The sequence below is a fragment of the Melospiza melodia genome, chromosome 9 (assembly GCF_035770615.1).
Source record: "Melospiza melodia melodia isolate bMelMel2 chromosome 9, bMelMel2.pri, whole genome shotgun sequence".
NCBI lineage: Eukaryota > Metazoa > Chordata > Aves > Passeriformes > Passerellidae > Melospiza > Melospiza melodia.
Window position 1 is genome coordinate 13,061,699 of NC_086202.1, and position 21,391 is coordinate 13,083,089.

The 21,391-nt window shown below is 63.3% G+C and overlaps 3 protein-coding genes across 7 annotated transcripts; 2 read left to right on the forward strand and 1 right to left on the reverse strand.

The window, feature by feature from the left end:
* Positions 1-1,152: 1,152 nt before the first annotated feature.
* Positions 1,153-4,962, forward strand: LZTS2 (leucine zipper tumor suppressor 2). Its single transcript, XM_063163328.1, has 4 exons — positions 1,153-1,584; positions 1,943-2,458; positions 2,988-3,257; positions 3,348-4,962. The coding sequence occupies exons 1-4, from the start codon at positions 1,183-1,185 to the stop codon at positions 4,023-4,025; spliced, it is 1,866 nt and encodes a 621-aa protein (XP_063019398.1). The 5' UTR covers positions 1,153-1,182; the 3' UTR covers positions 4,026-4,962.
* On the reverse strand, positions 4,825-13,084 carry PDZD7 (PDZ domain containing 7). 4 transcript variants are annotated; one of them, XM_063163324.1, is made up of 17 exons: positions 12,627-13,084; positions 11,579-11,986; positions 11,257-11,397; positions 10,719-10,893; positions 10,208-10,384; positions 9,840-9,987; positions 9,554-9,614; positions 8,676-9,101; positions 7,988-8,191; positions 7,762-7,803; positions 7,417-7,574; positions 7,149-7,240; positions 6,912-7,003; positions 6,744-6,815; positions 5,883-6,374; positions 5,477-5,577; positions 4,825-5,335 (listed from the first exon to the last, which is right to left on the reverse strand). In XM_063163324.1, the coding sequence occupies exons 2-17, from the start codon at positions 11,769-11,771 to the stop codon at positions 5,186-5,188; spliced, it is 2,724 nt and encodes a 907-aa protein (XP_063019394.1). In that variant the 5' UTR covers positions 11,772-11,986; positions 12,627-13,084; the 3' UTR covers positions 4,825-5,185. The 4 variants fall into 4 exon arrangements, with proteins under 4 accessions (XP_063019394.1, XP_063019396.1, XP_063019395.1 ...); XM_063163326.1 differs by lacking the exon at positions 7,762-7,803; XM_063163325.1 differs by lacking the exon at positions 12,627-13,084 and having other exon boundaries at positions 11,579-12,408.
* Positions 13,085-13,929: 845 nt separating this feature from the next.
* Positions 13,930-18,760, forward strand: SFXN3 (sideroflexin 3). 2 transcript variants are annotated; one of them, XM_063163330.1, is made up of 11 exons: positions 13,930-13,971; positions 14,524-14,690; positions 14,912-15,082; positions 15,238-15,336; positions 15,597-15,672; positions 16,112-16,197; positions 16,513-16,640; positions 16,765-16,814; positions 16,969-17,018; positions 17,470-17,517; positions 17,768-18,760. In XM_063163330.1, exons 2-11 carry the CDS (start codon positions 14,527-14,529, stop codon positions 17,862-17,864), a joined length of 969 nt encoding a protein of 322 aa, XP_063019400.1. In that variant the 5' UTR covers positions 13,930-13,971; positions 14,524-14,526; the 3' UTR covers positions 17,865-18,760. The 2 variants fall into 2 exon arrangements, with proteins under 2 accessions (XP_063019400.1, XP_063019401.1); XM_063163331.1 differs by lacking the exon at positions 13,930-13,971 and adding an exon at positions 14,037-14,200.
* The last annotated feature ends 2,631 nt before the right edge of the window (positions 18,761-21,391 follow it).

Genomic DNA, 21,391 nt, shown 5'->3' on the forward strand with positions numbered 1-21,391 from the left:
ACCCTGCTGCCGATCAGCCCCCTGACCCCCTCCTCTTCCTCCTCCCCGCTTCAGGGGCCGGCGGAGCCGTGTTCACGGTGCGGGGGGCCGAGAGGACCGGACGGATGGGCAGCGGCTGGCGAGGTGAGCGGAGCTGTGGGGGGGGTCCCCACCTGCCCCCCCAGGGGTATCACGAGCACGGAGTGAGGTCACGGTGCCTGCGGATGGCACGTGCCGGTGGGGGTGACGGTGGCGGGGGGGTTGGCTCGCCGGCATCTCTGCCCTGCTCGCCCCTCCCCGGGCGCTGGCAGGCGGATTGATTTCAGGTGACAGCTCGGCGGGCGAGACCGTGCGGGCAGCGCCCCCCCCCCCCGCCCGCGCCCTGTGCCAGCCGCAGCCATGTGCGAGATGCGATGAGGCAGCAGGGGATGGATCCGGCCCGTCGGCCGGCTCCCGTCACGCGGGCGTATGGCGTGGGTTGGGGCAGGGGGAGTCACAGCAGAGACCGGCAGAGCCCCCCCAGCTGGAGGGGGTGGGAAGAGGCCTCCGTGTGTTGGGGCTGGGAAAGAGCCTGGTGCCCACATGGCAGCTTCCCCCTTGGTGGCCTTCTCCAGGGAACCCTGTGCCCCACTGTGGATGGTTGGAGGTGGAAAGCAGGCTCTGTGGGGTCACTGCTGAGAGATGGGGGCTGTGGGGCAGAGGAGGTGGATGACCCTGCTGTGCAGGGCTGTCCCTGCCCTCTGTGATGCCCATGAGGCAGACAGGCGGGCAGGCTGCCTGTGAGCCAGCTCTCTGCAGGCCTCTCGGGATTCGCCTCCAATCCTGGCACACTTCCCGTGGCAGGGTCACGCCAGGGCACGGCACGAGGCAGGACTGCATCGCCACTGCCCTACTGTGCCACCAGCACCCTAGAGCCCCTGGCAGCCCCAGGCTGCTCCATTGGAGTGCTGAGGCTGGCATGGGGATTCCTAGTACCACTTTCCCCCAGCTAATCCTGATTTTGTTCTGATTCATTTGGCATCTCCTGCCCTTGGGCCAACCTTCACTTAAAAGCTTGGGGATGGTGACTGGGGACCTGGGGATGCCCCCATGCCCACCTGGGTGGGTGGTGGGACACTGTTGTCAGTGCCCATGGCTCTGATGCTCTGTCTCCCTTGCCTGCAGGCTGCCCACGTGCCCCTGCCCGCCGGGGGCCCCCCCGCCATGGCCATCGTGCAGACACTGCCAGTGCCCCTTGAGGCCGTGTCTGAGGGGGCCACACAGCTCCGCGCCGCCGCCCGCTCACCCCCTGCCGCCATGGGCAGCGTGGGCAGCCTCCTGCCCGTCCGGCCTCGCCATGACTGCGCAAGTGACGGAGACCCCTCCGCCACCACCTTCTGCAAGCAGGAGGGGCTACTCCGAGCCACTCCTGAGGAGCCCCGCGTGTCTGTGCCTGGTGTCACCCACTCCTACGCCAATGGGGGCTTCTGTGGCGACTGGCTTGATGCCTCCTCTCCTGCCAGCCCCTGCAGCGACTCAGATGATTTCCGTGATGACCAAGCACCAAGTGATCACCTTCGGGGGCCACCCCCCAAGCTTGTACCTGTCTCTGGCAAGCTGGAAGAGGTAGGGGGGCAGCAGCAGGGTGAGTGGGCGTGTGCTGCAGTCTTGACTTTCCACCCTGTGCCACACTGGGACTGTTGGCTCAGATGTGTGAAATGAGGTCATATGGCCACACTTCTGGTGTCCCTGGAAAAGTGGCAATCTCTATGCTCTTTATGTCCCCTCCATCATGCCAAGGGTGTCTGGGGAATTCACCTGAACATGCATGGAAGGGCAGTGAAGTGGGTGGTGACTGGCCTCTGCGTCCTTTGGAGTGTGAAGGCATCAGGGCTGAGCACACCCACTGTAACGTTCCTAGGCAGCCCTTTTTGGGGCTAATGGATCCTCCCCATCCCCTCACTTTTCCCTCTTTTCCTGGCAGAGTGTGGAGAAGACCCTGATCCGCCCCATGGCCTTCAAGCCAGTGGTATCCAAGCTTCGGAATGCCCAGCCAGGCACACGCCTAGGGCTCTCAGAGAGCCAGGTGAGCCTCACCCATTTGCTGGCTGCTGAGAAGCCTGGCTCTCTGAGCTGCCGTGCCAGCACCCTCTCGGACTCGGGGCGCAACTCCCTCTCCAGCCTGCCCACTTACAGCACGGGCTGCAGCCAGCACCCAGAGGTGGGTGCCCTGCCGACCACCCCCCACGGCCCCCTTGACCCTCCGGGGGGCTGCCGCCCCTCCAACTCGGACAGCGGGCGCTCATCCTCCAGCAAGAGCACGGGCTCTCTGAGCGGCCGGGGCCGGCCCTCCTCAGAGAGTGGCTCCTGCGGGCGCTCCCCCCTGCCTGGCGAGGAGGCCGTGCTGGTGCGGGAGTTGGAGGACAAGCTGCGGGAGAGGGAGGCCGAGCTGCGGCTCCTGCGGGACAGCCTGGATGAGAATGAGGTGGCCATCTGCCAGGTATGTCCCTGCTGGTGTCCTCATGTCCCGTACTTGTCCCTCTCCCTGGACACAGGTGTTGACATAACCCCTGGTTGGGAGTAGGGACCTACTTTAAGGACCCATTACAGATCCTTGCAGAGGGATACATTTTCCTGTGGGTCTGGGTATGTGGATTTTTCCCACCAGCTGGGTGGTCTGATGTAGTCCATGGGGGAGCCTTGTATGACCCATGGGACCAGTTGTAGAGATTGGGGTGCCTTATCTTGGGATGCCCTTTTTTGAATGAACCTGGGACCTGTGGCTTCTCCCTGTTTGTGATGGAGCTGAAGGAGCCCTATAAGCTCTGGGGGTGCTAACATGGGGGGCCTATGCAGAAGGACAGGTGAGCACAAGGAGGTGTGTACCACCACACTGCACTCTTCCTGGACCCTTCCTCCATTTGGGGTAGATGTGCTGCCCCTTCCCTGTGATGCCAGTCTTGGAGATGGCAGGTGAAGTGGGAGGGTGCTGTGCTGCCCTCCCAGCACCTGTGCATCCCCTGGGCCAGGTGTTTGAGGAGAAGCAGCGTCGGTGTGAGCAGGAGCTGGAGGGGCTGCGGCAGCGCTGTGCGGCCCAGGCGCGGCAGGCGGCCCACGCAGCACATCGGGGGCAGCAGGTCCTGCAGCTCCAGGTGCTGCAGTTGCAGCAGGAGAAGAAGCAGCTGCAGGAGGACTTGACCCAGCTGCTGCAGGAGCATGAACTGCTGGAGCGTCGCTGTGCCTCCTTCCAGCGGGAGCGCACTGAGCTGGCACCCCGGCTGGAGGAGACCAAATGGGAGGTGAGTCACCCAGCAGCACCAGGCACGTCAGGGGGCGCAGGCTGTGGCTGGAGGGTCCCGGCGGGTGCCTGAACCCCATCATCCCCACAGGTGTGCCAGAAGTCGGGGGAGATCTCTCTGCTGAAGCAGCAGCTGAAAGAAGCGCAGGCGGAGCTGGCGCAGCGGGGTGCCGAGCTGCTGGGGCTGCGGGCTCAGCTGCGGGAGGCGCGGGCGCAGCTGCAGGCGGGCGAGCGGCGGGCGCAGGGGCTGCAGGAGGCCGCCCGCCTCAAGGCGCTGGAGCTGGAGGTCTGTGCCAATGAACTGCAGCGCCGCAAGAGCGAGGCCGACCTCTTCCGCGCCAAAGCCGGCCGGCTCGAGCAGGAGGTGGTGGGGCTGCGGGAAGCTGCCCGCAGGCGATGCCCACCAGGCACCGGTGAAGGGTGCCCCCCGCCTGGGGAAGGATGCCCCCCTGCCAGCGAGGAGCCCCGGGGCAGCGCGGGGCTGCGGCGGCAGCTGGAGCGGCTGCGGGCGGAGGTGGCGCTGGAGCGGCGGCGCGGGCAGGAGCAGCGGGATGCCTTCGAGCAGGAGCGCGGCACGTGGCAGGGCGAGAAGGAGCGCGTCATCCGCTACCAGAAGCAGCTGCAGTACAGCTACATCCAGATGTACCGGCGCAACCGGCGGCTCGAGCAGCGGCTCCAGCATCTCCGGCTTCAGGGCGAGGACCCCCTGCCCGAGCCCTGTGACCCACCGGACCTGCCCTTTGAGGAGATAACAGCCACCGAGATCTGAGATGCTGCCTGCCCTCGCCCTATGCCTGGAGGGCTGAAGGGGCCTCCAGCCTCTGTGATTTTGGGAGCTGTGGGAGGGTCCCTGCTCTCCCCCAGCTCTGCAAACTGCAGCCACTGTGAAGGGGCAGGGGAGACCACAGGTGCTGCCCCTGCCCAGCACTGAGGTCTTGGGGCGAGGATGTATCGGTGCCCCCAGGGAGGGCTGCCCGTGAGATGTGGGGTCAGGTGGGCGCTGAGTCCTGGCCTTGGGGCCGCCCGGAACTGGTTTCTGCTGATCCTCTTAGCTCCTGGGGATTAGCAGCACTGGCTTCAGCCAGGGTCACCTTGGGCAGAGGGAGGGCTGACTTGTCCCCTCCCTCTCATCCCTGCTGGCACTGTCACCCAGTCACTTGGCGTGTGCCCCGTCTCTGCCCATGCCAGCCTCCCTCATGCCCCTTTGTGTGTTTGTCAGGGAATTCGTTTCTGTGCCATTTTAAATAACTCTATTTTTATAGGACTTACCAAAACATATCACCCTCTTCCAGCTCACACTTCTCCAGTCCATGCCCCCTCACCCCTGCCACAGGGCAGCTTGCCCTCAGTGCCTTTCCCATGCTCTTGCCCCCCAGCATCCCTCTGTTTCCCCCCCAGAAAAGCCCGTGCCTCTGTGATGCCCAGCCTGCCAGGGGAGAGGGGCATGGTGCTCCATGTGCCAGCTGGGGACACCCTGGGGACACCCCCAGGGATGGGCAGAGGTGAGGGGCCCCGCTGGGCACCCGGGGGGGGTCAAACCAAAGGAAAAGTCTGGATGTGCCCAGCTGTGGCTTGGTCACCCCTGGCTCCAGGGGGGGATTTTTGTACTTTATTTCAGTCATGTCTCGTTCCCAGAGCCTGGCTCATCAGTGTACCACCCGGAAACAGCAATTAAAAACAAGCCCCTGGCTGTGTTTTTTTCAGGACTCTGTCTGCATGTCCAGAGCAGGGTCAGGGACCGCCTGTCCTTCCCCTGTGTCGCCAGTGCTGCCCTCCCTTGGGTCCTGCAGTGGGCAGCTGCTCCATGCCCTTGGGGCAGGTCTGGCTCTCACCCTCTGGCTGCACTGAGGCCAGCCACAGCTCAGTGCAGGAATGAGCCATCTGGCTCCTCTGGAACACAGCATGGCTCCTCGAAAAAGGGCTGCAGCATCACTCCGGCGGTGGTCCAGGCACCCGCACCACCAGCTCCATGGGCTCCTTGGCTTTGTTGCGGTAGGCCTGGCGGATGATGTCCACAGCCCTCTGGTGCGTGACGTTCTGCAGGCTCTCCCCGTCCACTGACACCAGCTCCTGCCCAGCCTGGGTCCCAGAAGGGAAGGCCACAGGGTGAAGTGCAGCTGCTTTTGGACTGCCAGACTACTGCCAGCAAGCCAGTGGCACCAGGGGATGGGAGTGTCTGGATATCTGCCCACCCCCTGGCATGTGCTGGGACCCCCATACCTTGAGGATGCCACTGAGGAAGGCAGCTCCACCAGGGAAGATCTTCTCAATCTTCACCACTGGCTGTGCCCGTGACTCAATACCACCAGAGATGCTGATCCCTGCAAGGGAGCCATAAGACCCTTACACCTCGGTAGGCTGGGACCCCCACCCACTCACTCCCAAGCATGGCACCACATTTCCCTGGTGAGCTGCACCTCTGTCTTGCCCTATTTTGGTAGGTCCTACAGAGATGAGGGACTGGGGCAGGGACGGCTCTTCCCTCCCATTCTCATTTTGGAGGAATGCTCTGGGGTTTGCCTCTTGCCAAGAGGGTGCCACCCATCCCACTGATGCTGGTCCCAGAAGGGTCCTCACCCCACCCTTGGAGTCCCACCCATGTGCCACCCACACATGTGCCACCCACCCAGCGAGTGCTTCAGCTTGGAGAGGGTGACGGTGAGCAGATGATACTCTTCCTCCTCCTCTTCCTCCCTGCCAGCTTCTTCAGGGCCATTGGCTGCCCCAACCCTTGCCTCACCCCCTGGCCCCCCAAAGAGAGGGGCCAGAGGAGGCCGTGCCCGCTGGGGCTTCCCCAGCACTTCAGCTTGTCTGCTGGGCGCTGTCCTGGGGGCTTCCTTGCGCCAGGTGGCCCGGGGGCTGCGAGAGTGCCCGTGGCCCTTGCCAGGAGAGGGCTCAGCCAGCAGCCAGTTTGGGGGCTGAGGGCTGAGGGTGGGCAGGGGCCGGCTGGTGGAGGCATAGGCATCCACTGGCACGTCAGGGAGCGGGGTGTAGGTGCGGGGGTGAGGCCGCCGGGGGCTGGGGGAGGCTCTTGGACGGGCTGGGCTCGCCTGCTGCTCCCCCGCTTCCTCCAGCTCTGGGCTCCCTGCTGGCTTCAGCAGGAATCCGCCCCGATAGTCTGCAATGAGAGGGGTTCAGGGATCTCCCCAGGGACCCACATCCCTGCTCCCTGGGACCCCTGCCATGCAGGCCTCCCATGAGTACCCCAAAGCCCTGGGTCCTTTGCCACCTTGTGCCCCCCTCATCTAGAGACCCCTGGACACCCCAGTTGTTTGCAAGCACTCCATGTTCTCCTCCCCAAGAACCCCAGCACCCAAGATCCACAGATTTTGCTGCTCCCAGTCTTCCCAACACCCAGAGATGCCAGATGCCTTCTTCCCTGGGAGCCCCTGCACTTCCCAGCCCCCCTTCTCTTCCCCCAGACTCCCTCCACTCTGTCCCCACCCTGCAGCCCGGTGTCCAGGCAGACCCTACAGGTGGCACTTACCAGGCACTGGTGTGATGAGGTGTCTCTTGGGGGGGGCATCATGGTGGGCCGGGCGGAGGGCAGGTGAGCGCACTGCAGTCAGGGAGAACCCCCAGTCACCTCCTGAGCTGCACCCACCCTTGACCACTACCAGCCCCCAGTCAAGGTCCCTGGGGGGCTGAAATCTACCTGAGCGGCTCTTTAGGGCATCGAAGGCTTCCAGCTCCAGCGGCATCACCATGCTATCAAACCTGCCCAGGTCTGTGGGGGCCACCACGCTCCTGCCAAGGCAAAAAGGTGAGGACAGATTGTAGCAGCCTCTGGGGTGGAGTGTGATCAGGGCTGAGGAGTATGTGTGAGGCTCCGCTTCAATCACACCAGGATGGGCAACACTGGGGTTCCCAGATATTTCCTAGCAGCACTTGCCTCACGTCCCGTAGCAGCAGGACCTTCTCGGGCCGGTCCAGGATGGCCAGCAGTGGCCGCACCAAATCCTCCACGCTGCCCTCGTGCAGGTACTGCAGGCACAGGAGAGGGATCAGTGGATCACCTGTTCCTTGGTTTACCTCCCAGAGTTCAGCATGGGCACAGAGTGGGCACCATGCCCCTAGGATGCAGGAGCTTCCCAGGGACAAGCCCAGGGTGGCAGTGCTGCCTGCCTGTGCCCTGCCTGTCCCCTGCCTTCGGTGCATACCCGGGAGCAGTGGCGGAGCACGGCTGTCACCTCGTCGGGGCTGAGGAGACGTTTAGCAGTGTCCTGGATGTGCGGGAGCCGGGCCTCAGGGTCGCTGCCGTTGGGCTGCAGGGTGGCCATGCCCATGGGGCCCAGGATGCTGGCACGCCGGCTTTTCTCTGGGGAGGCACAACAAGGAGGGGTGGCCAGCGGGGCAAGGACTGCCCCAGCCAGCCCAGGGAGTTCCCCATCCCCACTACCCCAGCAGCTCACTCCACACCAGAGCGGGACAGACACAAGCAGCGCAGGGCCAGGCGCATGCAGAGCCTGCCCCACAGCCCCCCAGGCACACGGCATCCCCGTTACCCCGCCTCAGGCTCCGGATGACAAACTTCTGCACAGCGCCTACTGCAAGGGAGATGGAGAGCGGTGAGTGCCCAGGGCAGACAGCAGCATCACTGCCCACTGTTAAAACTGCGTGCTTGGGGAACCCCTCCCTGTGCTCCCTTCATGCCAGGGATGCCACAAGGCCCATAGAAGGGGGAACAGTCCCAGGTCGAGTCCCTCTCTGCCCTGTCACCCAGGCTGATACCTCTGTCCCCGTCAGAGCGCCCTGGGGACTTGGAGCGTGCCCGGCGTTCAGAGCCAGGGGCCTCCTGGCTGGGGGGGGCCCAGCTCTGGCTGGTGGCACGGCCCCCCTTGAAAAAGAGGTTGACAAGGGTCTTGGAGCGGTGCAATCCTGGGGTAGCCCCCCGTGCCCCTTGTCCCTCTGGCTTCTCCTTCTTCCGCTTCTCCTCTGTGGACAGAGAGAAGGGGCTGTTGGAGTGGAGAGGTGAGGGGATGCCATCCCAAATCTTGCCTGGGGACACAGAACTTTGGGGGATTGGAGGGGCTACTGGGAGACGCTGACTGGAAAAGAGTCCATCTGTGGGGCGCAGTTAATCACCAGGGGCCATGGGGCTGGGCTTTGGGGTGCCTGGGAATGCCCAGGGACAGAGCTGGGGCAATGTGGGATTATAGGATACCCAGGCCTGGTGGCCAGGGGGCCATATGGGCTATAGGGTGCTAGGGTAGGGACCTAGACATTCGCTATAGGAAGCCCAGGAGCGGGGGGCAGGTATCCATGTGTGTCAGGGACTATAGGATGCTTGAGTGGGGGACAGGCTCTCCACATGGGGCAGGGCCTGAGCTGTGGGACTCCCAGGGCTGGGTGTGCAGGGTTGGAAGGGGACTTCAGCCAGGGCTCAGTCCCATGTGTGGGGCTGTGCCCCAGTGCGTACCAGCGACAGTGAGGTCACTCTGGGAGCGTGTGATGGGCTGCCGTGGCCGGCTCAGCGCCAGCAGAAGCGCCGTCTTGGGTGAGTGGGTGAAGGTGCGGCGAGGGTGGGTGCCGGGGGCCTCGCGGGTGCCCTGGCCCCGGATGGCCGTGTCCCGCAGCAGCTCGGGGGGCCGCACTGTGCGCCGTGTCTCCGGCAGCCCCTCCGTGGCTGGCTCCGTCTGCATGGCCCGCTCGGCACGTTCCCGCACCCAGCCCCGCCGTGGCCCGTCCTCCGTGGAGATGGCCACATCCACGGTGCGGGCTGGGGGCACTGGGGAAGCTGCCCCCAGCCCATTCACCGCCCCTGGGGCTGGTCCTGAGGAGTAGGAGGAGATGGAGGAGCTGGTTTCCGAGGTCTGAGCCAGCTGTTGCAGCTGCCCGTTGGTCACTGCAAAGGCACAGCAGGGACACGTTGTGACACACTGTGGGCCACCCAGAGCTCCACGTCCCTCCCAAAGACAGCAGACATGTCGAGAACCTGCAGGGCCATGGGGACCTGTGGACTACTGGCCATTGCATCATGTCCTCTCCAAGAAAGCAGACATGTAGGATGCTGTGGGACCATGGGGACCACAAGGCTGCTGGCCATGGCAGGGGGCTCTTCACGCCTCCTCCAAGGACGGGGGACATCTGGGACCTTGCAAGTCCAGCAGGCCAGTGGGTAAGTTAACAGTGTCACAGGGAGCTCCCTGCTCCCTCCAAGGCCTTGGGACCCCAAGGCATGCAGACCTTCTCCCTCCCTACAGTGGTCAGACATCACAAGCACGGGAGTCCCAGCCTCACCGTGCCCCAGCCCAGCGCCCCTGCCAGTACCCAGCACCCGCGCAGCACTGCCCTTACAGCGACTGAGCCAGCAGTACTCGGCCACCAACTCCTTGTAGGCAGGGAACCGGCCTGTCTCCTAGGCACAGGGGGAGAGGACAAGGGGGTCAGTGAGTGCTGGCTGCCCCGGCGAACTCGATCTGGTGCCAGCCATGAATAATGCATCCCCCCCTCCCACCCGCCTGAAACCCAACCAGCCAGCAGCTGCACCAGCCCCCGGCACTGGGCTGAGCAGGGGCAGTGCCAGTGAAGGGATGTGCCAACCCTGCCTCATCCGAGGGTCCATGGGGCAGGGCGTGGGTACCTTGATCGTGAGCATGATGTGGGTCTGCCCCTTGAGCACCTCCACTGCCTTGCTATGGCTTATGTCTTCAAACTTGACTCCATTGGCTGCAAGGACTTGGTCTCCTACCCGAATGCCGTTTTGCTCTGCCAGCCCTCCGGGGTCCACCCTAGGGAAGCAGGGGAGCAGGATGGGGCTGAGCCCTTGCTGGAATCCTGCTCCTGCCCCACGCCTCCACTTGGTGGCCCCGTGGCTCAACACCCACAGTGGTAATGCCCAAAGTGTTGTGATAGTGGGGTGGCTCAGCCAGAGAGGAGGGGCTGAGCCCCAGCATGGCCACAGCAGAGATTGGGGTGTCACAATCCCTTCACGCCCCGGGGCAGCCGTACTTGGAGACGTAGATGCCGAGGCCGAACTCTCTGCCCCCGCGGATGTTGAAGCCCAGGCAGTAGTCATCAGAGGTGGTGTAGAGGTGGACGATGCGCCGCAGCCCGTCCTCGGAGCCACTCTCCGATGGTGTCGAACCGCTTTTCTCTACTACCAGGCGCCTGTTCACCACATCCACCCTGGAGCATGGGTACAGCGTAGGTAGTCTCAGGGATTTGGCTCTTGTCCTCCAGCAGGATGGGACCATTGGTGGCACCCAGCGGAGGAAAGTGATGGGGATAGGGGATGTTTAGGATGGGGCTTGCACCCACCCTACCTGCTCCAGACCTTCCTATCCCATCCTGTATCCCAACCTCATCTCTCCCCATCTTTACCAGAGATTTCTGATGCCACTCCACCCTGGGGGTCCCCCATGGATCCTCCCTGTTGCCTAGAATCCCTCACCAACCTCCCCCAGCATGCCTTCCAGGGGGTTGGGTTTTGGGGTACTGGCATGGGAGATGCCCTGCTCACCACGCCGTCTTCTCCTTGGAGAACTTGATTCCTGGCACACGGCCCATCCGCCGGACCACCATGCGGAGGCGATTGTTACCAGTGAGGACCTTGACAGCGCTGCTCATCGTGATGTTCTCCAGACTCACACTGTTCACCTCTGTGATCTTGTCACCAACACACAGCCCGGCCTGCTCTACAGGGGACACACGGCTCGTCTGGGCACCTGGCCTGGTACTGATGCCCTTGTTTGACATCCCCTCCCTCACTGTCTCCTCAACCTGCTCTGAACCCCTTGGGAACAGAGGCAGGGGTGCCTGACAACTGCACTGAGTGTCTTGGGGATGGAGCTCAGAGTCATTGGCACAAGGCTGTCTACTCCTATGTCCTGCCCTTCACTTTGGGCAGCCTGCAAATCTCATGGCCAAAGGCAGCAGGGAGCAAATGGTGGCTTTCCACCATGAAGGGAGGCATTGTTGCTGTGATCCCATGTCACTGGGAGCTCCTTGAGAGGGTCTTGCTGGCATGTGCCTGGTGTCCCTCACCCTGACCCTCTTACCGGCAGTGCTCCCCTCCTCCACTTTGCTGACAAAGATGCCCAACCCATGCTCGGAGCCGCCACGGACGCTGAAGCCCAGTTTGCCATCCACGCTCTTCTCCACTGTGATGGCATTGATGACATCACTCTCATTGCTGCTGGCTGTGGGGACAGGGGAGTAGACAAGTCACACACGCTGTGTGTGCAATGGCAAGGGGTGTCTCTCTCCCTGGGAACATCCCCAGGCCCAGGACAGCCCTCCCTGCCCCTATACCCAGGGAATTCAGCCATTGGGGCCCTCCTGGCCACGGGGGCAGGCAGGGGGCCGGGACACCCCACACACCTTCGATGGGGGCATTGATGAGGATGACACGGCCCATGGGGGAGGCGGCACGGCTGCTCCGGGTGGTCCCATTGAGCAGGCGGCTCTGCTTGCTGAGGAGGTAGCCGGGAGCCAGGCTGGCCTCGCTGCTGGAGCTCCGCGAGCGGCTGCCTGTCGTCATCCCCGACAGCACCGCGTCCCAGTCCTGGGCCATGGTGGTGCTGGGCACGCCGGCGTCCTGGCGTCTGCCTCAGGGCTGGCTGCGTCCTCACAGGGCCAGGGCTGCCCGTCAGCCAGCAGGGGACATGGCATAGTCCAGAAGCACATGCCCGGGCTTGGGCACCGCTCTTTTTTAGCAGTGCAATGCTGGGGGCAGCTGGCCTGGCCACTCGCCGCTGGCAAGAGAGGTCCCAGGCGCAGCAGCACAGCCTGGAGGGACAAGGAGCTTTGTGATCCCCCCTCTCCAGCCTGATCCCGTCCTGTCCTACGCTGTCCCAAGGATCAAACTGTCACATAGCTCCTGGGTACTACCATGGGGGTGTGGGCACAGGCTGCCCTGCCCTGGGGTAAGGATCCTGGGGTGAAAAGGAGCTCTCCCTCGCAGCGTAAATCTGGAACAGGGGATGCAAAGGGGCTTTACTTGACAGCGCAAATCCGGAAAGGCTCCAGAGAGGGAACACGGGGACATCAGCTTTATGCTACACAGCAGGACCTGATCCCTCTGGCCATTTCCCGTCCTCCCCGGAGCCCCTCTGAATTCCCAACGCGACGCGGCTGGAGATGGGTGCACCAGTCCCCAAGGCAGTTCCCGCGGGGATTTTCCAGGCGTGGGTGAAACGCCACCACGGTGCCCCCCCCACTTCATTCCCCGCTCGCCCCAGCCTGACCTCAATAAATAAGTGATGGCCCCGGCCGCGGGGACACGCCGGTATCCCCGCCGCTGCCAGCCCCCCACAGCGCCCACCCATTACCCCCCGCCAGCATCAGACGCGGGTGCCCCCTCCCCGAAGGGGTGCAGGGGACCCCCTACCGCCGTCCCTCCCTCGCCCCCGCCCCGTGCCCTCCTCACCTGTCCCCATGGTGCCACCTGCGAAAGAGACACCTGGCAGCAGCGCGGGGGGGAAGGCGAGGCCGGGGGGCAGCACCGCCTCCTGCCCCCCCGGCCGCGGGGATTGGCTTTCCCTGTGGGACCGGAGAGGCCATCGGGCGCGGGAGCTGTCAATCGAGAGCGGCCGGGGCTGGCCTTGCAGCTGGCGGGGGGGGGGACAGTCCCGTGGGTGTCCCTCGCGAGGGGGTCCGGGGGCGCGACCCCCGGCGAGGCTGAGTGTGGCAAGGGATGTGGCGTCCCCCCTGACCTCCTCCCTTAGCGCGGAGCATCCCGGGGGCACACGGGGGAAACTGAGGCACGGTCAGGGGAGGAGGGGTGTCGCGTCCCTCCGCTTCGCTCACTCCGGGGATGCGAGCCGGTATCCCCCCGTGTCCCCCTTCCCGGGGGGCATCGCCTCCGGCGCGGGCCGGCCGTGACCCCCCGGCGGGGCCCGGCGCCGCCAGCGCGAACCCGACACCGCGGCGGTTTCAGGTGATGCGCGGCGGCCGCGGGGACTGCGGGGGGGCTGCGGACGGGCGGCGGGGGCGGGGGCCGGCGCGGGGGGGCCGCCCCGACAACGCCGGGGTGAGGGGCTGGGGGGGCACGGCCGGCGTGGGGACACGCACCCACATGCACACACACCCCATGCACCCGCACGTCCACGGCATGCGTGTCCGTGCCCTTGCGCGCACTCACGGACGCCCGCGGAGCGCCGCACACGCGCGGACGCGGCCCCGCTCACACGCGCGTGTTCCGCACGCGCCGCCCCACGCTCGAGCCGGCGCCCGCTCCCGCGGAGGCGCGGGCCCCGCGCGCTCCGGCGCAACAACCGCGACGCGCGTGGACGCCAACGCGGCGCGCGCGACCGCGGCGCTACGGACACGCGCGCGCTCGTGGCGCGGGCATCGAGACCCCGGGGACACGCGCGCGGCTGACACGGGGACGCGCGGAAACGCGCACGTGAACACCCACGTGCGAACACACGCGCGCGCGAGCACCCGAGCGAGCGGAGGCCGAGCAGACGCGCGAGCACACGCGCGCGGTCACGGGCAGGCACGTGCAGTCCCACGGGCACGCCCACAGAAGCGCGGGAGGGCCGCGGGCACCGCGTGTGGCTCGGCACGTACCGCTCCCCCCGCCGCCGGCCCCGGTCACGCGTGGTCCCCGCCGCCCCCCGCGCGCCGCCCTCCCCGTCCCGCCCCGCCCGCCCGGCGCGGGGCCGCCCACCCGTGACGAGACCGCACGTCAGCGCGCGCAGGGGCGGGAGTGGGGCGGTGGCGGCGGCGGCGGCGGCGGCGCGGGCACGGCGGGCGCTGTCGCGGGAGCCGTGAGTGCGGGGGCTGCCCCGGGTCCCTGTGCAGGGGGGTCACGCGTGGCGGGAGGGATGCTCGGCGCGGGAAGGAAGGGAGCCGAGCCCCGCTTCCCTCGGGGCAGGGCGGGTGTGGAATAAAGCCGCGCCGGGTGTGTCGGTGCCTTGCCGGGAGGGACGTTCCTCCTTCCAGTGCCCTTCCTCACTCCGCTCTCCCGGTGCTGGCAGCAGCTGTGGCCCCTACGTGGTGGGTCCCCGTCCCCTCCTGTGTGACCGGGGTGCTCTGCTGGGGTGGGGGCTCCCTGATTTCTGGTGGCTGGTGTGGGCAAGGTCGGGGGTTTCTCTTTGGCACATTGCAAGGTGCAGTCCCATTTACAGGTCGCACCCCCCACAAAATGCTTCATGTGCTGGGAGGGCTCAGGAGTCGCTGCTGAGCTCCTGTACAAAGGGGCTTCCTGTTCACCCCTTGTCCCCTCAGGCTGGGGGAGCACAGAGCTGCTGCAGCAGGGATGTGGGGGGGACACACAGGCACCACATCCCATATAACCCTTTCATCCCCTGCCCTGCCAGAAGATGCCACCGTCCTTGCCTGCCACCATCAACATCCGGGAGCCCCGCTGGGACCAGAGCACCTTTCAGGGCCGGGCCAAGCACTTCTTCATGGTGACTGACCCCCGAAACCTGCTGCTCTCAGGGGCCACGCTGGAGGAAGCCCGACGGGTGGTGGAGGACTACAGGTACCCACTGGGAGGGTGGATGTGCCCTCAGCACTGCTCCCAGGCAGGAGCCATTCCCAGGAGTGGGAATAGAAGCGATGCTGGCCCCCCCGGCCAAAGCCCCCAAAACTGCCTGGCTGGTCCCTAAGGCATCTCCCAGCTGCCCCAAAGGGTGTGGGGGACCAGTTTGGCCATGTGTGCTGGCAGGGGGTCTTTCAACAGGTGTTACCCTTACCTGGCAGGGCAGGCACCGTACACCCTGGGCTGACCGAGGACCAGCTTTGGCGGGCAAAGTACATCTATGACTCGGCTTTCCACCCTGACACGGGCGAGAAGATGATCCTTGTGGGACGCATGTCTGCTCAGGTCCCCATGAACATGACCATCACTGGTTGCATGTTGACCTTCTACAGGTACCTGTCCTCTCCTCACCTCAGGACCAAGAGGATGCCTGGAGGATCCTCCTGGCTCTGGGGTGAGAAGGGGACACGTGTCCCATACCCCACTCGTGCTGTAGGAGCATGGGTGACATCCCCCAGTGTCTCCAGCACCCTCCTCTTTCTGGCAGGACCACACCAGCTGTGCTGTTCTGGCAGTGGGTGAACCAGTCCTTCAATGCCGTTGTCAACTACACCAACCGCAGCGGAGATGCACCCATCACCCCCAGGTGAGCATCTCTCTGACTAGGTCCTCGAGGCACCCCAAAACACCAGGGGGTGCCTTGCATAGCAGGGTACTGTGAGATGGGACAATGGAGACCTGGTGAAGGCAGAGATGGATGCCATTGGGGCTGTCAGGGTTAGTGGTAGAGCTGAGAGAGGAACCCAGATGTCCTGATGCTCTTGAAGGGCTTGCTGTTCCTTCCTTTGGATGGGCAACTGGAATGGGAAGAACCTGGATTAAGGGTGTCACTTCCTGCTCTTTCAGCCAGCTGGGGACAGCCTATGTGAGTGCAACCACGGGGGCAGTTGTCACAGCACTGGGACTCAAATCCCTCACCAAGGTAAGCTGATCCTTGGCCATCGCAGCCGGGGGATGTGGACCCTCCCCACGGGATCTCCCTGAGCTCTGAGCTGAGCAAGGGATTCACCTGGGGTGGGGGAGAAAATGAAGAAAAGGGGTTTGCTGAGGTTGCCCACACAAGGCAACTGCTCTCCCCAGTGATGGCTGTGGAGATGGCCTGTCCCTCCAGGCTTTGGATGTATTTCCAGGCTTCTTCCATCCCTCAGCCTTTGTCCAGGCCTGGCAGGGGACCTGGGTTCCCCCAGACCCTTTGGTCTGTGCAGCTTTTACCAGCTGAGGGTTGCAGGCGAGGAGGAAACGCTTTTTCCCCAGTGGGGCTGGGACACCCCGAGGTCTTGCAGGAAGACAGAGACTGACCCAGGGACAGCCAGCTCTGCCCCCAGAGCCTCTATGTGACATTCTCCTGCTTTTCCCCCCAGCACCTGCCAGCCATCATCGGCCGGTACGTGCCTTTTGCAGCTGTGGCAGCTGCCAACTGCATCAACATCCCACTGATGAGGCAGAGGTGAGCCCCGAGGTGGGACAGGCTGCCCTCAGGGTTTGTAGGCACTGGTGGGGAATGCAGGGACTTCCTTGCTGATCCTTAGCATGGGGGGTTGGCTTGAGGGTACAAGGGCCTGGTTGCAACCCAGGGGGTTATTGGTCCCTCTACAGCCCTGTTGGAACTGCTCCCAAATGTGAATGTGGCTCCAGCTGAGACCCCTCTGATTTATTGTGTGGATGGGGTACTGGAGGATGCCAGCCTCCCTTGGAGACATGTCCCTGTCCTGTGTCCTGATCCCCTCACCACTGTGCCCTGTGGCCCCCTGTGTCCCTGCAGAGAGCTCAAGCTGGGGATCCCTGTCACGGATGAGAATGGGAACCGCCTGGGTGAATCCACAGCAGCAGCCCAGAAGGCCATTTTCCAGGTGGTGGTGTCCCGCATTGGCATGGCAGCGCCTGCCATGGGTGAGTTCCCTTCCTCCACCTGTGCTGGGAGATTGCAGCTGATCCCTGGCAGCGTGGGATGGGGTCCCACTGCTGGCAGGGGGCTGTGAGCACTGGGAGCTCATCTCCTTCCTCCCTGCCTCAGCCATTCCGCCGGTGATCATGAACATGCTGGAGAAGAGAGCTTTCCTGAAGGTACCAGTGAACCTGGGCTGGGCAGGTGGGCGTAGGGATGCTCACCAAGCTTGGCACATTGTTGGCACCCCTCAGGGCTGGCACCCTGTTGGGGAATAGCCACCTTCCTGCCCTGTCCACTGCACTGACACACATCCTCTCCCTGTCCTGGCAGCGGTACCCGTACCTGAATGCTCCCCTGCAGGTCAGCCTGGTGGGACTCTGGTAAGTCCTCCTCCACCGATGGGCATCGCTGCCCTGGGCAGATACCAAGGCCAGGTGTATGGTACAGTGCTGCTGGGAACCCTGCTTGGCAGTGGGGGGAGAGAACTGCCCCAAAGTTTCCTGGGGTGATGCAAGAGCTTGGCCAGGCTAGTTGCACCCCGGACAGATGGGATGGGATATGAGGTTCTGGGGCCAGGAGTTGTTTTGCTTCATCATCATGGGCTCCTACTCAGCATTGCTGTTCCCCCACATCATCGGGGGACAGACTTTGCCCCTCCTCAGGAGCCAAATGCAGACTCTGGAGCTTGGAGAAGGCATCTCTGTAGCCCTTTCCTGGCTGGACACCCGGCACAGCTCTGGCCTGTCTCATTGCTGCTCTGGGGTCAGGCCATGGGTGGGTGTGGGTGATTTATGCAGCCCAGCTTCACCTTTCCCTGTCTTTCCTTTGCAGTTTGGTGTTTGCCACCCCGTTGTGCTGCGCACTCTTCCCACAGAAAAGGTACAGACAAGCCCTTTGCCTGCACGTGTGGCTCCTATGTGGGGTAGGGGTGCTCTCTGACTCCCAAGAGATTCTTCTGCTTCTTTGAGCAGTTGGGGGCTTAAGCCAGTGCACACACATCTCTGTGCACGGGCAAGGGTCTGTGCTGGGCCATGGGGACAGCCTCCCCGTGGGTGCAGCAGGTAGTTTCCAACCTGAGGCCACTGGTGGCTATACCCCTCCATCCTCTGTGTCCGTGTTTCCTCTACAGCTCAATGCCTGTGAGCAGCCTGGAGCCTGAAGTCCAAGATCAGATCCGGAAGAAAGATCCATGGCTGGAGACTGTGTACTTCAACAAAGGGCTCTGAGCAGCTGCTGGGGTGGCTGATGTGCCCCACAGAGCTGCCAGGCCAGCGCATTGCTGAGCTTTGCCCTTGGGTCCCCTCGGGGCTGCTGCCGCTTTCCCTTGGCTGTTGTGTGTCCATAGGTCCCAGGTGCTCAGCCCTGCTTCCCGGGGTGCCTGCAGCCACGCAGCACCACACCAACCCCTGTCCCTGTGCCTGGCTCAGCCCTGCTCTGGGGACCTCCTGGTGGCACCCCGGTGCACTCCTCCTCTCTGGGTGCCTGTGGCTCTGTGCAGTGCGCAGGGAAGTGCGGGCAGCAACACCAGGGACCTTGTGAGCTGTGGTGTAGGGAGAAATAAAAGTGAGATGAGGAAGACAATGGTGCTCCCCAGCTTTAGGAGGCAGCAGAGAATCAGCAATTGAAGGTAGAGAACCTCTGCAGGCACCCTACAGAGCCCAGCGGTTCAGCAGCTGGTGCCTGGGGATGGCAGAGCAGCTTTTGGAGAGGAAAACTCCCCATGCCCAAACTAGCTGGGGGTGAGTGATTGATTGCACGTAGTGGCTGGAACTCAGAGTGGGGGGCTTTCCCAGCCCAGGCACGTGCTCCCAGCTCACCTTCTGCTCTCCTCCAGGCTGCTCTGGGGATTTAATCTGGCTTTCTGCTGCTTCCATCCCCAGAGCAAATGGCACATTTTAATCCCAGTAGAGTCTTGGTTTTTATTCTCATTTTAATGCCATCTGCGTTCAGGGCTGGGCTTCCCCTGAGGGGTTACTCTACCCCCTCCTGGAGTGCTTGCTTTCAGGTGGACCTTCTCAAATAGCTTTAAGTGCACTGTGGTTTCCTCTAGGTATTTTTGATATACATATAAATGTACCTATATATACCAAACAATAAAGGCAGATTGTTTATACAAAACCAACAGCAAAGTGTGCTGCTCCCTAATTTGTATATGGTGGAAAGGGACTGCTATTGGGGTGAGGATGGGAGCAGGAGAGAGGGGCAGGCTGGCTTTTGGGGTGCCTCTGCACCTCCTGGGGCTGGGTTCTGCTTTCCAGCCCGCTGCCTTTGCAGCAGCTCTGGCTGGCCTGGCATGTGTTTAAGCTTATCCAGCTGTCAGGAGGGTTTTTTTTAGTACAGTCGGCTTTGGACCTCGCCGCTGCGCAGAGAGCTTTGCTAAGCTGCTGCCCTGGATGCTGCTGGTTTGGAGAGGCCAGAGTGTCACCCGGGCTCTGCCCACACTCACACCCCCTCTTGCAGCCTGCTCACAGGACAGCTCTGGCCCTGCTTCTGTGCCTTCCCTGCAGGACTATTTTTATCCCACTTTCTATGCACAGCTATCAGAGAGCACATTGCAGAGCACATCGCTGCTGTCGCAGGACCCTGGCAGTGCTCCCCCTCAGCCTTCTGTCTGACAGGGCAGCCAGAAGGAGCAGTGGATGTCCAGCCAGGGAGAGGAGGGATGGAGGCAGCTGTGCTCTGCAGTGCCCCATGCTGAATGACAGAGTGAAACCCCTGCAAAGGCCAAGATGGGCAGATACAGAGTGATGAGACAAGGGCCAGGCAGCCCAAAGGCACCCTGTGCCACAGCTTCCACAGCTGGCAGGGGCTGGCAGTGGCCAGGCTGGAGCTGCTCCCCTCAAGGGACAGCCAGAAAAACACCTGCACCCAGCACCTGCCCAGGGTGGGCAAGGGAGTGGATTGGGACAGGCACACCAGGGATCTGTCCCCCTCCTTCTCCCGGCCCCAGAATATTGCAAATATCTCCCCTGAGCCAGCCATTGGCAGCTTATAAATAATGCAGCCCCTTGCCGTGCAATAAGGGCTTGTCAGTAGCTATTCTGCTCTCATAAATTAAAGATGAAAAGGTACAAGGCTCTTGCCAGAAAAATGAAGACAAATTTTTAATAGCTTGCCAAGGCACAGGGAGATGGAGCGCTCAGGAAAAATGAATTACGTTTTTATTATGTGTTTTATTGTGGTATAATTGAACGGGATTATCTGAGAATGCAATATATTTCCAGAGCAGTGTAAAGAAAACAAAAATAATGATGACACCTGCCTCCTCCCACACACACCACCCGGCTTTGCAGGGCCACCCTCCTTGTGTGTGCTAGCTGGAAGCTGGCCCTGAGCTGCTGGTGGCCATGAGAGGCAGAGATGGAAATGGGAGGGCCATGGGACCAGAGACACAAATGCTTGGGATGGCTGGGTGTGGCTGCATGGGTCTGGCCAGGCCGAGTCTGGGCTAACCCCAAGAGCCGTGAGGCTGGGATACAGGGTAGCGTGGTGTGGCATACAGAGCCACTGCGTGTCCTTCATCTGTCACCTGCTTTCATTCCATCCCTGAGACCCCCTTTGGTCTGTCCCACACCTGCACAAGCTGGCACCACTAGGCAGAGACATGAAAAACTCAGTAGTGGAGCACTGCAGCTCTGGGCTGCTCAGCCATGGGGTCTGTTCTCTCCTGGAGCCAGCAGCCGTGCAGATTCAGCCACTTCACTGCACTAGGGGGAACCGTGGATTCCCCTGACTGGGGAAGAGAAATCTCCCTTGGCCGGTGAGTTTTGGGCTGTTGACAAGCCCCAAAGGGACACTGCTGCCTCTGCATGGGAGCCCAGGATGCAGCAGGGGAGCAAGGATGCTCAGTCCCTCCCGAGCTGGCTCATCACAGAGGTCAAGGGCCAGTCCCAGAAAGAGCGCAGCTGGATGTCCCCAGGGGTGCTGGGGGTGCTGGGCGGCGCTGGGCTGGGGACATCGATTGGTCCCTGGCATTTTTAATGAGCTGCCCGACCACATGCTTTAACCTTGCCCATAATGAGGGCGAGCAGCAGCAATTCCTACCGCCTCAGCCGGCTCCCCCAGCCTTAATGAGCTAATCAATACTTGTTCTCAGCTTAATTTCCAGCTAATTGCTCTTTAATGACGCCTGGAAATGGGCAGCCTCTTGCAGGGGGGAGCGGGCAGGCTCCCCCTCCCCAGCGCCCGTCCCCAGTGGCAGCGGGTGCCGGGGTGCTGGCAGCGGGTCACCTTCCCTGGCTGTGTCCCAGCCCTGCCGGGCTCCTGGAGCCTGGGGAAGGGGAGGGCGGCAAAGGCGGCAGCGGGCGCGGTGCTACTGAGCTGGCAGCAGACTCTGGAGCACCCACCCCGTCTGGGGGGGCCGTGCAGCCCTGAGCACGAGGGCGGGCTGAACAGAGGATCCCACTGTCACAGGAGGATGCGCCCAAGACCCTCAGGACATTACATCGCTCCCAGGCTCGGCTCACAGTGGGGCTTTTAGCGCGCAGGAAGATAAGGGTGGTGGGGCTGAGGCGTGCATGCATTACTGCAGGTTCTGCAGCCCCCAGGTACGGGGTCAGTGTCACCGCGAGGGGCCGGGACGAGGCCAGCGGTGCCCTGGAGGTGGCAGCAGAGACCCCGCAGCCGCCACCGCTCCCCGGGCCGTGCAGCCCCGCGGGCCGGGCGGGACCGCCGGGCCCCGATTGCCGCGGGCTGCGGGAGGAGCCGGGCGGGTCTCGGGCCCCGGAACCCGTGCTCACCCGGCACCGCGGTG

What these genes read in the sequence shown, in the direction of transcription:
- LZTS2 (XM_063163328.1), top strand. Translation starts at nt 1,183, where the DNA reads ATGGCCATCGTGCAGACACTGCCAGTGCCCCTTGAGGCCGTGTCTGAG. An exon ending in TCTCTGGCAAGCTGGAAGAG is followed by an intron (nt 1,585 to 1,942) that starts GTAGGGGGGCAG and finishes TTTTCCTGGCAG; the next exon opens with AGTGTGGAGAAGACCCTGAT. An exon ending in ATGAGGTGGCCATCTGCCAG is followed by an intron (nt 2,459 to 2,987) that starts GTATGTCCCTGC and finishes CCCCTGGGCCAG; the next exon opens with GTGTTTGAGGAGAAGCAGCG.
- PDZD7 (XM_063163324.1), bottom strand. Translation starts at nt 11,771, where the DNA reads ATGGCCCAGGACTGGGACGCGGTGCTGTCGGGGATGACGACAGGCAGC. An exon ending in GCGCTCTGACGGGGACAGAG is followed by an intron (nt 7,804 to 7,987) that starts GTATCAGCCTGG and finishes TCTCCCTTGCAG; the next exon opens with TAGGCGCTGTGCAGAAGTTT. An exon ending in CCTCATCACACCAGTGCCTG is followed by an intron (nt 6,375 to 6,743) that starts GTAAGTGCCACC and finishes CTCTCATTGCAG; the next exon opens with ACTATCGGGGCGGATTCCTG.
- SFXN3 (XM_063163330.1), top strand. Translation starts at nt 14,527, where the DNA reads ATGCCACCGTCCTTGCCTGCCACCATCAACATCCGGGAGCCCCGCTGG. An exon ending in CATGGCAGCGCCTGCCATGG is followed by an intron (nt 16,641 to 16,764) that starts GTGAGTTCCCTT and finishes TCCCTGCCTCAG; the next exon opens with CCATTCCGCCGGTGATCATG. An exon ending in GCACTCTTCCCACAGAAAAG is followed by an intron (nt 17,518 to 17,767) that starts GTACAGACAAGC and finishes TTTCCTCTACAG; the next exon opens with CTCAATGCCTGTGAGCAGCC.